Source organism: Procambarus clarkii, chromosome 28 (genome assembly GCF_040958095.1).
Source record: "Procambarus clarkii isolate CNS0578487 chromosome 28, FALCON_Pclarkii_2.0, whole genome shotgun sequence".
NCBI classification, from domain to species: Eukaryota; Metazoa; Arthropoda; class Malacostraca; order Decapoda; family Cambaridae; genus Procambarus; species Procambarus clarkii.
In genome coordinates, this window is record NC_091177.1 from 706,357 (window position 1) to 720,951 (window position 14,595).

General features: G+C 37.4%; 1 protein-coding gene across 2 annotated transcripts in view; it reads left to right on the forward strand.

Moving 5' to 3' along the window:
* Nucleotides 1–3,730: 3,730 nt before the first annotated feature.
* Nucleotides 3,731–14,595, forward strand: part of LOC123754902 (5-hydroxyisourate hydrolase) — a 30,949-nt gene continuing 20,084 nt past the window's right edge. The window contains exons 1-3 of one of the 2 annotated variants that reach the window (XM_045737233.2): nucleotides 3,731–3,909; nucleotides 7,032–7,180; nucleotides 11,276–11,411. In XM_045737233.2, coding sequence (XP_045593189.1) covers nucleotides 3,850–3,909; nucleotides 7,032–7,180; nucleotides 11,276–11,411 — 345 coding nt within the window. In that variant the 5' untranslated portion in view covers nucleotides 3,731–3,849. The remainder of the gene's footprint in view (nucleotides 3,910–7,031; nucleotides 7,181–11,275; nucleotides 11,412–14,595) is intronic. The other variant, XM_045737234.2, reaches the window with a different exon arrangement.

The window sequence follows — 14,595 nt, forward strand, 5'->3', positions numbered from 1 at the left end:
AAGTAATGTGATGTAACTACAATATAAACTGACAGAGGTGATTAACCTGGTAAAGATATGTCTTAACTTAAACTTAAAGATAAAGTGTAAGATACAGTGTGAGTTTGAAACATAGTGTTTTGTTATCATTGTCTATTATTCTAATCTTTATTTTTGTTGACCTGTAAAAAAAAATTGTAAGTCTTACTGTAATTTATTTTGACCAGACCACACACTAGAAGGTGAAGGGACGACGATGTTTGAAGATATGTCTTAAGTACTAATATTGGGGAACTGTAATTTATTAATGTAATTTACTGTAAGTTATCTGCTTAAAATTACCTGCACCTGTACTTGTAAAGTAAAGCTGTAAAGTACCTATAAACATTTGTTGTCAATTCTACTGTAAATTATCTGTTAGTTTAAGGACTTGCCCGAAACGCTAATGCGTGCTAGTAGCTTTACAACACACACAGTTCATTTATTATGCACCCCATACCCATCTTGTGGGCGGTAGTGGAAAGGGTTACAGAGGCACATAATGGGCTCAGGGACTGAACCCCACAATTCATTTAGCTAAGCAAGTTACAATTTTGATGAGCTAGTTACAAATTTCAATATAAGTCGTCACATCATCAATGGGTTCGAGATCGATCACAAGTATAGTTTCTAAATTGAGCACCTGACATATGTGGAGAGTTAGTGTCACAGTTGATATGTTTGTCCTGCACCCCTTCCCCCCCATCCAGTGGGCAGCGGTGGATAGGTTACAGTCACTTAGTTACTACCTACAGTTAGCAAACTGGGGATATTTAGCTAAAATTTCTGATAGCAGATCATTTTGAATGATATATTTACACATCCTCACAGTGTACCCAAAATTGCCAGTGCAGGCTACTAAACATATGGCCCTGTATGACTAACCATCCTGCGAGATGGGGACTTTTATTACCACTGCTACCTTATTCACTCTTGTGTTGATGATATCCTCAAAATGCATCCGGAGTCTGTCAGTGCAGACTGCCTATCACATGCCTTTGTATGACTAACCATCCTGTGTGATGGGGATTTTTTAGCATCACCTAGTTAATATTTTTGACACACTGTACTCCACTTCATATAGTTTAGGGTAGCTGACCAGTTCACATACTAGAAGGTGAAGGGACGACGACATTTCGGTCCGTCCTGGACCATTCTCACAATTGACACTCCCTGCAATACCTCAAATCCTACCTTACTGACAGGCTCCAGTATGTTTCTGTGAATAATTCAATTTCTCCCACCCTACCCATCAACATTGGTGTTCCTCAGGGCAGCATACTTGGCCCTCTCCTCTTTCTCATCTACATTAATGACCTTCCAAATGCCTCCCAACACCTCAAACCAATTCTTTTTGCTGACGACACAACCTTCATTTACTCCAGTCCTGACCCCCTTGCTCTAAATGCCACAGTAAATACTGAGCTAAATAAAGTCCATCTTTGGCTAACTGCCAACAAACTCACCCTTAACATTGACAAAACTTTCTATATTCTGTTTGGCAATAAATCCTCTAATCAAATAAATCTCAAAATAAACAATACCCAAATTTGTAACAAATTAGATGGCAAATTCCTTGGCATTCTCATTGACCACAAGCTGAATTTCCAGGGACACATTCTAAATATATAAAAAAAAGTTTCAAAAACTGTTGGCATTCTTTCTAGGATCAGATATTATGTACCCCGCCCTGCCCTGGTGACTCTCTATTACTCCCTCATCTATCCATATCTCAACTATGGTATTTGTGCTTGGGGTTCTACTACCCAAAATCATTTACGTCCTCTAATTACTCAACACAAAGCTGCTATTAGGACAATATCCAACTCTGGCCCCAGACATCACTCGGTACCCCTACTCAAGTCTCTGAATATGTTAGACATTAAGTCACTGCACATTCTCTCATGTGTATTATACATAATATAAAACGCTAAACTGTAATGCCAATCCTGACCTCAAAAGCTTCATAGAAGATTGTAACAGAACCCATGAGCACCACACCAGAAATAAATACAGTTTTGATATTCCTAGAGTACGACTTAATCAAACTAGAAATGCTCTACAAATCAAGGGACCCAGATTGTGGAATGACCTTCCCAACCATGTTAAAGACTGTATCTCTCTCAACCAGTTTAAGATAAAAACGAAGCTATACCTAATAAATTCCCTGTAACCTACCTTACCCCTCTATTGTCAACCAATGTCTGTTTTTTTTTAAAGAGCGCTGTTTGTCGACAGAATTGTATTTGTGCTGCTTTTTCAGTTATGTTTTCATTCCATGTTTTCATTTTACTCTTTATCCTTAATTAGTATTAAGCTTTAGTCATTTAAGTTTTTCATGCCCGAAACGCTTTGCGTAATAGTGGCTTTAGGCATTGTATGGACTAGCCCTAACTATAAATCAATCACTCTTTGTAAAATCTCTTGTATGTATGTACCTTACCTAAATAAACATTTGATTTGATTTTGATTTTTTTTTTGACTTGAGAATGGTCCAGGACGGACCGAAACGTCGTCGTCCCTTCACCTTCTAGTGTGTGGTCTGGTCAACATACTTTAGCCACGTTATTGTGACTCATCGCCTGTCTAGGGTAGCTGCACAAATGCAGATGTACCTCATGTATTAATTAATAAAAAAAATCGTTGGAACATTCGTTATAGAATTGTCTCTGAATTCACGTATCTTTTCGCACTCCATCACATAGTGACGGAGGGTGTGCGAATAATTTTGTTGACACAGTTTACATTTGGTCAGGTCTACATCGGCGGATAATGAGAATTCCCAGAGATACTTGTAACCGCGTTTAAGCCGAGCAGTAGTAACATCTAGAAGTCTGCTGATTTTATTGGATGATCCATAGATGTGTGGCTCCTCTTGCATGATAGTATGATGATAGATGGAATTACTGGTGTCGATTTCACTTTGCCTCAGATCTACAAGATCTTGTTGAAGTTCTCGGTGTACTGCTGCTCTCAGATTGCTCATTGACAATCCAAGGTTACACTCAACGTCTTTTTTAAATGCAGAGTCTTTGGCTAACGTATCAGCTCTATCATACATTCGGAGGCCAACATGAGATGGAGACCATATGAAATGAACTCTTTCAAAGATTGTAAAATCAACATCATTCCTATGTTCTCTCTTAACCCCAATGTACCTTCTTGCATATAAATAAATAAATAAATAAATAAATAAATAAATAAATAAATAAATAAATAAATAAATAAATAAATAAATAAATAAATAAATAAATAAATAAATAAATAAATAAATAAATAAATAAATAAATTCATAAATCAAAGCGATATTTAAAGACAGGTGGAGACGTGGAGAAAGGCATGTTGCTTCTGACTTGGTTTTTATTAATTAATATTACGTGTTAGGCGTTTTCCTTTAATACATACTATTATATACAAGTAAAACTAACACACAGTAAATGTAAATAGGAATTTACCCAAAAACTATCTAAAGTCTAGTGTTTTGTGCGTTCGATCGTGTTTGTGAGCCTTCAACTGTGCACTATTGTAGTTGACGCTGGTCGGCGGCGTTCTTATGAATCCCGGATTATCTCCTATCACATCACTTAACTTCATTTAATAACTATATGCCTGTTAAATAGGAGATTTTAACAATTAATAACATTACATTATGGATTTAATTGACCAAATCATATATATATATATATACGAAACGAACAAATTGTGTGTCTGAAAAGGTAAGAACATAGGTAGACCCTTAACAGCACGTCATGGTGAGCGGGCGCTGCTTGGAGGCACCTGCAGGCACCCGCAGGCACTCAGTATAGGGGCCAAGGACAGCATACACCAGTGATGACTTGTGAATGTTCTCGACTCAAAGTAATTCAGAATCATTTTGAAGGAAAAAGAAAGGTTAGTTAATAGTGCACTTAGAGGTTTGCGGGTAACGTTCTGTGTAATAGTGGCTTCATTAGTTTTTTTTACTTATTTATTTAGTTAGTAATTAGTATGTGTAACTCCTCTCCCTGAAATTGCATATTACTCGTATGTTCTCTGTACGCATATTATTGTGAATATATATTGTTATTATTATTATTGTTATAATATAGGATATTATATATCCTATATTATAACAATTATTTCCTGCCCGAAACGCTTTGCGTAATAGTGGCTTTAGGCATTGTATGTACTAGCTCTATCTATAAAGCCAACAAACTTTGTAAAATCTCTTTATGTATGTACCTTACCTAAATAAAAATTATTATTATTATTATTATTATACAATACGTTCATGCAGAAATTGGGCAATGATTGGGTAGCTTGTATAAGGGGGTATTTTTTTTGTTAATTAACAAACTTATGTATATGTTCAGAAATGTGCTGCTACGTTATTCTATTTGGAGGATTACAAAATGTACATAAAAAGCTAGCTAAGAGTTTCAACTAACATCCCCATCTCACAGGACGGGTTAGTCATACATGGAGTCTGGGGTATGGTCAATTTATATGATAATGATAATGTTTATTTATACAATGAGTTATAAGCAGAATGTTGGATTTCTAGATTTGTATATGTTATGCCCAAATCTACTAATACGCACAGCATTTTGGGCATAATGTAATAATTTGTTTTGTCGAGGGACAGGCTGGCAGTAAGTATACACAGTGTATCTTTGGCTTATATCGAGGTCCTTCCCAGGGTCAAATTACTGACCCTTCCCAGGATCCAACCCCACAACTAGCTGGCTAATTCCTGAGTACCTATTTACTGCTAAGTGAACAGGTACATTAGGTGATAAGAGATGCGCCCAACCGCTTCTGTCCCGTCCAGAGTTCAAACCCGGAATTCTTGATTGTAAGTTGAGAAGAAACCCGACTACTACCGGGACCCTACTAACAGGAATTTGCGTATTGAAGCCTTTGACAAGGCTCTTTTCTGGTTCTTGAAAACCTATTATTGGCAGGTTATTATGTATTAGCCAGCCTATCCTCATTTATAAAGTCCAATAATAATTTCATGCAAGCATCAAATCTCTACTTTATGAATAAAAAATTTACACCATCATGTCCGCAGGCCAGGCTCATTAAATTAGCAGGATGTGTTCATAAATTGTATATATTGTATATTAAAAAAAGGATTGTTCTCATTTATGTATTAATATTAGGACATATTAAAGTTCTGTGTATAGTTAGGCATAGGGTAGAAGTTTAGGATCTATTGCCGATTATTTATATATGAAGCATTTGCTTGCTACCCTGTGATGAGTGTGTTGACACTGGTGGCGCGCTGTTTCAGTAGTCGGCTGATGAACTGTTACAGCTGTGGAGAACAGTGATCTCTGCTGATGCTCAAATACTCTTGGCAAAAGGGATTTTGTTTTTCTTTCTTCAAACCTTTTTAAATTTATAGAAAAAAAATATCAGTGAAGTGTATCCATGATGGAAAGGGTTAATTGTAACTGGACCCATTCTGACCTATTCAAGATTCCATTCTACTATCAAGTGTTTTGTAAAATTTTTGATTTTGCCAAATGTGTTTATTTTTCTTTACCACAAATGTTGGAACATCTCTTCACATATTTGCACACAAAAAAAAGTATGATAAATGTGAAATATTCCACACATTTCTCTTAGTGTAAAGGTAAGCTTCATTGAAGGTTGTAACAGAACCCATGAGCACCACACCAGAAATAAATACAGTTTTGATATTCCTAGAGTACGACTTAATCAAACTAGAAATGCTCTACAAATCAAGGGACCCAGAATGTGGAATGACCTTCCCAACCATGTTAAAGACTGTACCTCTCTCAACCAGTTTAAGATAAAAACTAAACACTACCTAATAAATTCCCTGTAACCTACCTCACTCCTCTATTGTCAACCCATGTCTGTTATTTTTTTTTTTTTAATCAACACTGTTTGTCATCCTATTGTATTTGTGCTGCTTTTTCAGTCATGTTCCCCCTTTTTTTTATCTTTATTTGTATTTGTTCTCAAACACTTTTTATTCTTTATGCTCAATTAGTATTAAGTTCTAGATATTAATGTTTTTCTTGCCCGAAACGCATTGCGTAATAGTGGCTTTAGGCATTGTATGTACTAGCTCTATCTATATATCAATCCATTAATGTAACGTCACTTGTATGTATGTACCTTACCTTAATAAACATATTTATTTATTTATTTATTTGTAAGCAGTCCCCATGGCGCAGTGGTAACCCACTTACCCCTCGCTTCTCGAGCGATTTGGTATGGGTTTGTATCCTGGCTGGGAAGGATTGACTAGGTGCCAATCCTTAACTGTACGCCTCTGGTCACCCAGCAGTGAATGGGTACCTGGTTCTTAAATGATTGGCAGATCATATTCCAGGGAAAATTTAAATTAAAGACCTGCCCAATACACTATGTGCACTACTGGCTTTACAAGAATGTAAGAGCTCTTGTGTATATAAATAAAATAACAAATAAAAAAAAGATTGATAAAAATTAAATTTTTTTACATTTCTGACAATCTGCCTTTCCATAAGGAATTATTGAAATTGTATGTTGATGCTATTCATGAAATTTATTAGAAAATTTTATTTAAAAAGTTCCAGCTGCACTGAACAATATATACAGTATCCACTCGACGAGCTGTGTTGGGCTATACGTAGGTTGTTAAATTTGCTAAATCCGAAGGTACTGTATTATTTGTTTAAAATTTTAAATTAAAACCAGTCTTCTTGTTAAATACAAGATTTTATCTGCATAACTTTTTAAATGCTTCTAAGTTATCATTGCTATTATTAAGTTTAAAGATATCTATCTGTACTGTATTTTCATTTTCACGAATCTCAGATAAAATACTTTTGTCACTAGAACTGTCTTGTCAGTTGCTTATCCTTCCATAAGTATAACAAAATTTCCATAGTGCTCATAACTAGAACATTTAGCCTGAACTTGCAACTCATCTTAATTTTGTCCATTTTTTCTAAAAAAAAAAAAAAAAAAAGTAATTGTACTCTACAGTATTTACTGAAGGACTAATATTCCAGGCATCATCTCTACTTCTGTCAAAAGTTAATATGTCAGACAATCCATTGACAAGTCATGTGCTGGACACTGCCACTGGAAGGCCAGCGGCCAATATGACCATCTCTCTGCATAGGTTACAAGATAGTGTCTGGCAGGAAGTGATAACTAAGTAAGTTAAATGAAACCCTGGATTATATAAAGCACTTAAAAAACAAAACTTTTCTGGTAAACCATTCTTTTTATATAATACATTTCACTACAAGTTGCTGATATCACATCTACCAGTATATAATAGTATTATTATTATCCAAAGAAGAAGCTTGAAACAAAATAATGTTCATTGTATTTATTGAATATCTAATGCAAAGCTGCTTCTGTTTTGTCACCATGCAAAGTTGCCTCTGTTTTGTCACCATGCAAAGCTGCTTCTGTTTTGTCACCATGCAAAGCTGCTTCTGCTCTGTCACCATGTAAAGCTGCTTCTGCTCTGTCACCCACGTTAGGCTGCTTCTGCTTTGTCACCATGTTAGGCTGCTTCTGCTTTGTCACCATGCATAGCTGCTTCTGCGTGGTCACCATGTAAAGCTGCTTCTGCTTTGTCACCACACAAAGCGGCTTCTACTTTGTCACCATGTTAGACTGCTTCTGCTTTGTAGCCATGCAAGGCTGCTGCTTCTTTGTCGTCATGCAAGGCTACTTCTGCTACTACTTGACACAGCAGCAGCAGCAGAGGAAGTTGCTGATCTACATAATGAAATCAATGCGGCTTCAGAAACCCAAGCCATAATAATGGGGGGGGACTTTTAACTATGAGACCATAGATTGGGTAAATCTATCATCACAAGAAGAACAATATCTAGACCTGGTACAGTACTCCTTTCTTATACAGCATGTGGTAGAGCCCACCCGAGATAACAGCATTCTAGATCTTGTGCTAACATCGGAAGAGGGCATGATTGATCAAATTCAGGTAGGGTAAAAGCTAACCCCCCCTCATATGATAACCATATTCTAAGATGGATTACAAATATAGTAACCCACATAAAGGTCCATGATGATGAATTTGTTGATTACCATCAAGGAGACTTATCAAGGATTGAGAGAGGAACTGCAAAACACCACCTGAAGGGAGCTTATAGGTGATCATGGCATGGAAGCATAGTGGACAAATTTCAAGGTCATTACATTACTCATTCAAAAATATAATTCATAGTTATAATTCATGATAATAATTCATTGTGTTGGGAGACAGGAAGCCAGAGTGTATTCATACATGTTTGGCTTTTATCGAGGTCCTCCCCAAAGCTGAATTACTGGCCCCACCCAGGATGCAACCCCACAACAAGCTGACTAACTCCTGAGTATCTACTCACTGCTAGGTGAACGGAGGCATTAAGTGAAAGAAAATGTGCCCCACCATTTCTGTCTCCCGCCTGGGATGCGAACCCAGAATTCTCGATTGTGTGTCGACAAGAAACCCAACTGTAGTACTGGGACCCTTATATGCCAAAGAGGAGAAAGAAAAGAAAAAGGGAAGTAGATGGGTGACAGTAAAAGAAGCATTGATAACTAAGCAGAACCTCTGTATAAGGTATAAATCCACAATGAACATGATTGATTATGAGATTCTGTATATAAAAGGGCACTAAACTCAGCCACCCAGGATAGATCAGCCAAAGCAAACTGAAACAAAACTTGCCCAAAACATAAAGAAAGACCCAAAATCTTTTTATGTCTATATATTAAGTTAAACCAAAGCAAAGGACTTGGCATAACCCCTTGAAAGAGGAGACTAAGTTAAAATGGATGATAAAAGGGCAGCAAACACCCTGAATGAATATTTTACATCCCATCACCTACACAAATGTTTGAAGGAAGTGAAGAGAATGAATTATGGGATATACTTATTACATGCAATATTATCAGGGAGAGCAGTGTTAAATTAACTTAATCTGTGTAAACATTCTATGCAAATTAAGGGACCTAGTCTATGGAACTCACTCCATAGTGAATTGAAAAGCTGTCAAACTTTTGCTTCATTTAAAAACAAAAACAAAAAGTACCTAATTTCATCTTCGTAGTTTCTTACACTGAGCTTTAAACTTGCTCTGTATCTAGTGTTACCCAATCTCCCAATCTTTATGTACTTAATCCAAACAACTTTATTATTGTGTTCATTGCTGTCTTCTTTTGTGCTAGCCATATGCTGCATTGTGCCTGCTAAGTTTTGTTAAACTACCATTCAAGCTGTCATTGCAATCATTCTGAGCTACCTATGCGCTTTAATATACCTACAATTTTTCTCTCATCTTTTATTTTTTTCATGCTATGTAACTTATCATTTTTATAAATTTTGCAAGTATTTACCTACTTATAAGTTTCTTAGATTAAGGACCTGCCCGAAACACTGCACGTACTAGTGGCTTTACAAGAATGTAATTACTATGCTATGTATCCTCACAATCCCAATGTACCTTCTTGTATATATATAAATAAATAAATAAATAAATTAGAAAAAAATCAAAAGCCCCAGGTGTGGATGGAGTTCAGTCCAAAGTCCAATAAAAACTGGCAGAAGAACTATACCTACTGCCAAAACTACTTTTCACTAAATCTCTGTACCAAGTTTAGTCCCCGCAGATCAAAAATATGCAAATGTCACCTCTTATTTTAAAAAACGTCAGAAAGAGCTCAACAGAAAACTACCATCCAATATACATGACCACACACATCTGCAAACTCACGGAGAGAAGCCTGAGGGAGGGAAACAATCTTGTAAAATCGATGCAACATTGGTTTAAAAATAGATCCTTCCTTAGAAACCTGCTTATATTTTTGGAAATGGTAACCAGCTACACGGACAAATGAATTCTGGTGGATGTAATATACGTGGATTTTGCTAAGCCTTCAATAAGGTATCACATGAAAGACTGGCAAGGAAATTACAAGCTTTTGGAATAAATGGTAGAAAATTAGAAAAATGGGTACAACAACGGTTAAAACGAGCAAAACAAAGGATTTGCTAAATGGGAATGAATCTGACTGGAGAAATGTGGTGAATGGGGTACCACAGGGGTCCATTTTGGGGCCAACCCTTTTCGTCATATACATCTAACCAAAGAACCGAAGCTCAATCCCCTTAAGCATAAGTAGGTGAGTACATCAGTGACTGATGAGAATATTACAAAGCACATCATCAAAGTTGCAAATGACACAAAGATTTAGGGTAGAGTAGGAAATGAAAATTATATTGAAGCCTTACAAAGAGATCTGTATAAACTCCACAAATGGTCAGAAGCCTGGCAAGTACATTTTAATATCAACAAATTTAAGATTAACATTTAAATTAATAATATTACCTAGTAACAGATTGATGAAGAAGAGGGCTTGGTAGTCAAAATCCACCATTCACCGAAAGTTGCACAACAGATGGGAGCAGCGGTAAAAAAAAAGCTAACCAAACCCTTGGAATATTCAAGCGCACCTTTGACTTTAAGGAAAAGAAGGTAGTGATCCAATTGTATAAATCTCTGGTGTGCCCTTATTTGGGTTACTGTGTTCAAGTATGGAGACCTCATCTTTAGAAGAGCATAGTTGCTCTGGAGAAAGTACATCACTGAGCAACAAAAATCATTCCAGAACAAAGTCAATTCTCGTTTCAGGAATGGTTAAGGGACTCAGGGCTAAAAACACTGCAAACCAGAGATGACAGGGCGGATCTCATTGAAACTTAAAATATTGAACAATTTGAAGGATGTTGATGCAGATAATTTTTTCAAAAGGTCAGATGTAGCACAAACAAGGAGCAGCAGTTTCAAGCTTAACAAGCTTGTTGAAGAATATTGGACTGAAAACAGGAGATACTTTTTCACCTACAAAGTTATAAACCCATTGAACTGCTACCCTCCAATGCCATAAATGCCAAAACTGTTAAATTTTAAAATCCAGTTTGAAAAAAATCATCAGGGCAAATGGTGAGACTTTTGACAAGCTGTCTGCTTCCTGTCCTTGTCAAGGCTACTCGAGTGTTAGTTGCCCTCAGGTAAATTTGGGTAGATGGCTAATTTTTCATGCTTGTTTTTAAATAATATTGTAAACTACTGTGTGTTAATTTTGCCAGGATCCCTAGATGTGGTCTGCAAGAACTAGTGTATTTGCACCAGATCATATACAAAAAGTGTATTTCTTTGTTCTTCATAGACCAGTACTGAAAGACAGTATGTATATGCAAAAATATGTGGTCACTGAAATTTTTCTTTCACAGAATTACAAATGATAATGGGCGTGCAGGAGAGTTTCTCAGACAAGAGGCCTTTGTGAAAGGAACTTACAAGATGTGTTTTGATACTGGAAATTATTTCAAGCAGTTGGGAACAAAAGGATTTTATCCATATGTTGAGGTGAGTTTGCCAGCCCCTGAATGTAGGTTTGGATTTCTTACTAAATTACAGTATTATACAAGAAAATGTGAATATATTTGCACAAAAAATAGATTTTTATTTGCATAGCTAGTAAAATATGAAACAACTTGAACACGTTGGTCAGATAGCGGCATTTAGGTGGCAAGTGGAGGAAGCATGTGATGAAGAATATTTAAGGACTTTGAAAGAGTATATAGCAGAGCAACTAGGGAAGGTCTGTAGAAAGTAATGAGCATATATAGAGATGGTGGAATGTTTTTAAATACTATGAGTGTAATGAGTGACGTGTTTGTTCTTGGACATTGAAAATTTAAATACAAATATGTGTATAGCATATAACCCTTAGACAGCAGTTATCGTCAATTGTTGATTCACAGGGTAATATGGTTATCATCGTATGAAGATTTTAAAAATTATTATCTGGGTTTTACATGTATGATGCAAATATGGATATAATGGGTCTGTGTGGATGTAATGGAGTTTACCTTGACCCGTGAAAATAACTAGGGTTGAATGTAATGAAATGCCAGTTTCTGGGTGAGTCCTGAAGGCTTCCTGAAGCTATCTTACTGATGAAGTGCCATAGTACTTGAGTGTCATCAGTCACAGAGTTCCTTGTAAGCCTACCAGGGACTATGAGCCAGAACCTGGCCCCCTCAGAGAGGTGAAGGGAGCAATGGCCCATGAACACTTTACATTTAAAGAATGTTATCTTACCATTGACCAGGTAAAAGGCAAATCAAAACAGACTACTGCCTGGTTGGAAAGTATGACCTACTTCCTCACAAGTACAATAGAACTCCCCAAGAACACAAGCAAACAAGCAAAACTTTTTTCCAATTAACTCCCCGCTCATTAGCTCCACCCCAGGGAAGGGGGGGAGGGGGGAAGTGAGTATTGTCAAGGAGCCTCCAGGGTTCACCCTGAAACTGGCATTTCATTGCAGTCAGAGGCTGGTTTTCTGTGGGGAATCCTGTAAGCTTCCTAAAGCTTACAGGCTTCCTAAACCCACAAGGAAGGAAAATGGGGAAGAACCTGGGTGGCGGCAGCTCCGCAGATCGCAACCTGACAAGACAGCCTTCTGCTTCAGAAGCCTCAAAACAGCACAAAGTCGCAGAGGATCTAGGACGGTCATGAGAGACCTGGCGGCCAGGACCGTGACCGACTCCCAAAACCCCCAAGTCTGAAAACTGTCCAAAGACAGCCGAAAGATCGGCATACTCCCGAACATCACTGGCACGAGGACTTTGACTTTGCGTCGGCAAAGTCAAGCACTAGGCGTTGGCAAGTGCCAGATGCAGACTTACAGAGTGCCTCCACCCAGTGAAACGATAAATATTCACTTATTTTCGTGTTTTTCTTATTTTCTGCATACAAATTAATAATTCCATAATGTAAAATTATTTTTTGGAATTTGTTTTATTTTTGTGCATAGATGAGTGTGACCATAGGGAAGGTAGAAATGAAAGAATTCCATTAGGGTGAAAGTAAACATATTCACCAAAATAATTAAATGATAGAAACTGGCCCAAAAGCCTCTTTCTCCATTACGTTGTGGGGCTGACCTCTGTGGATATGATGGGATTTGTGGTAGATATGTTTGTGGCATGTTTTGAAACTCCTAGATTATGATAAAAGCTGAAACGTTGCAACGAATGTATGTTTTGTGTGATTGAATAAGATTTACTTTACCCTTATTCTACCTGTGAAAAGTCGGGCTAAGCCAAATAATTTTTACTCTTATAATATCTTTTCATCCCTCCTTAGTGGGTGCCTCCTCACGTTATAAAAGTGAGAAATAGCAGTTTTGGTGATGATCAACTTGTTCACATTTGATTTTCCAAATTCAAGGGACATGAGAGCTCTTGATGTATTGAGGTTCTCTCCCTCCCCTCCACCCCTTCCCAGGACAAACTACTGATGACCTTTCCCAGCAGTCCATAATAGTTGCCTATCTCCCAAGTACATATTTACTGCTAGGTAAACAGAGGCTTCAGGTCAAAGGAAACGTGCCCAACTGTCTCACTCATGGATTAAACCCAGGATCCATGGTTGTGAGCAAAGGACATAGGTCCTTTGCTCACAACTTGGCTCACAATTTGGCTGGTGAGCCAAGCACAGCAGGACCCATATGTATAGTATTTCTCAGTAAATGCAATAATCAAACAAGTTGGAAAGAATATGACAAGGTGGGGAAATGCTGCTATTAAATGCAAATTTTGAACAGAGGCTTAAAAGATAATATAAACACTAAATGCAGTACTGTACTGTGCTTTAACAGATGTTAATACTTTGGCTCACTGCATGCGCGAGCCTCGCACTACCCCAGGTGGGTTTCAGTGTTTCACGGGAGTGCTCGGTAATTCTGAAGTATTTTCTCTTTCTCTTTTCAAAACTCTTTTCTTTGTCACCTCAATTCTCGTCCAAGATTTTTCAATTTGGTATCATTGTGTTCGCAATAGAATTCCCTACAGGACTAAAGGCATATAAAGTCCAAAAGCCCAGCGTACCATCCGCAACAAACAGAGAAAATGAGAGCGTGCAACCCAGCAGCGCGCAAGAGCGATAAAATGTGTTCACTCTTTTCACTTTGGTCACCTCAATTCTCGTCCTAGGTCTTTCATTTTGGTATCAATGTGTTCACAATTGAATTCACAACAGGAGTATATGCATATAATGTCAAAAACCGCAGCACACTCCACCCGCCAACAAGATGAAAGTGGACCAGAAAGAGAGAACTGCGCCACCCCAAGGCGCCTCTCATTACATTAGAGAGCGCGGTAATACTGAAAAGTATATACTCTTTTCCACTTTGTCATCTCAATTATCATCCTAGGTTTTTCAATTTGGTATCAATGTGTTCGCAATAGAATTCTCTACAGGACTAAATGCATATAAAGCCCAAAAGCCCAGCAAGAAAGTGAGAGCGTGTTACCCGGGAGCCCACAAGAACAATAAAATGTGTACACTCTCTTCACTTTGGACATCTCAATTTCGTTCTAAATCTTTCATTTTGGTATCATTGTGTTCGCAACAGAATTCCCTACAGGAGTATATGCAAATATAAAGTCCAAAAGCCTGGCGTACCACCCACAGCAAACGGAGAAAGTGATGGAGAGTAACCCCAGTGAGGGCTAATAAAATGGGTATACTCTTTTCAACT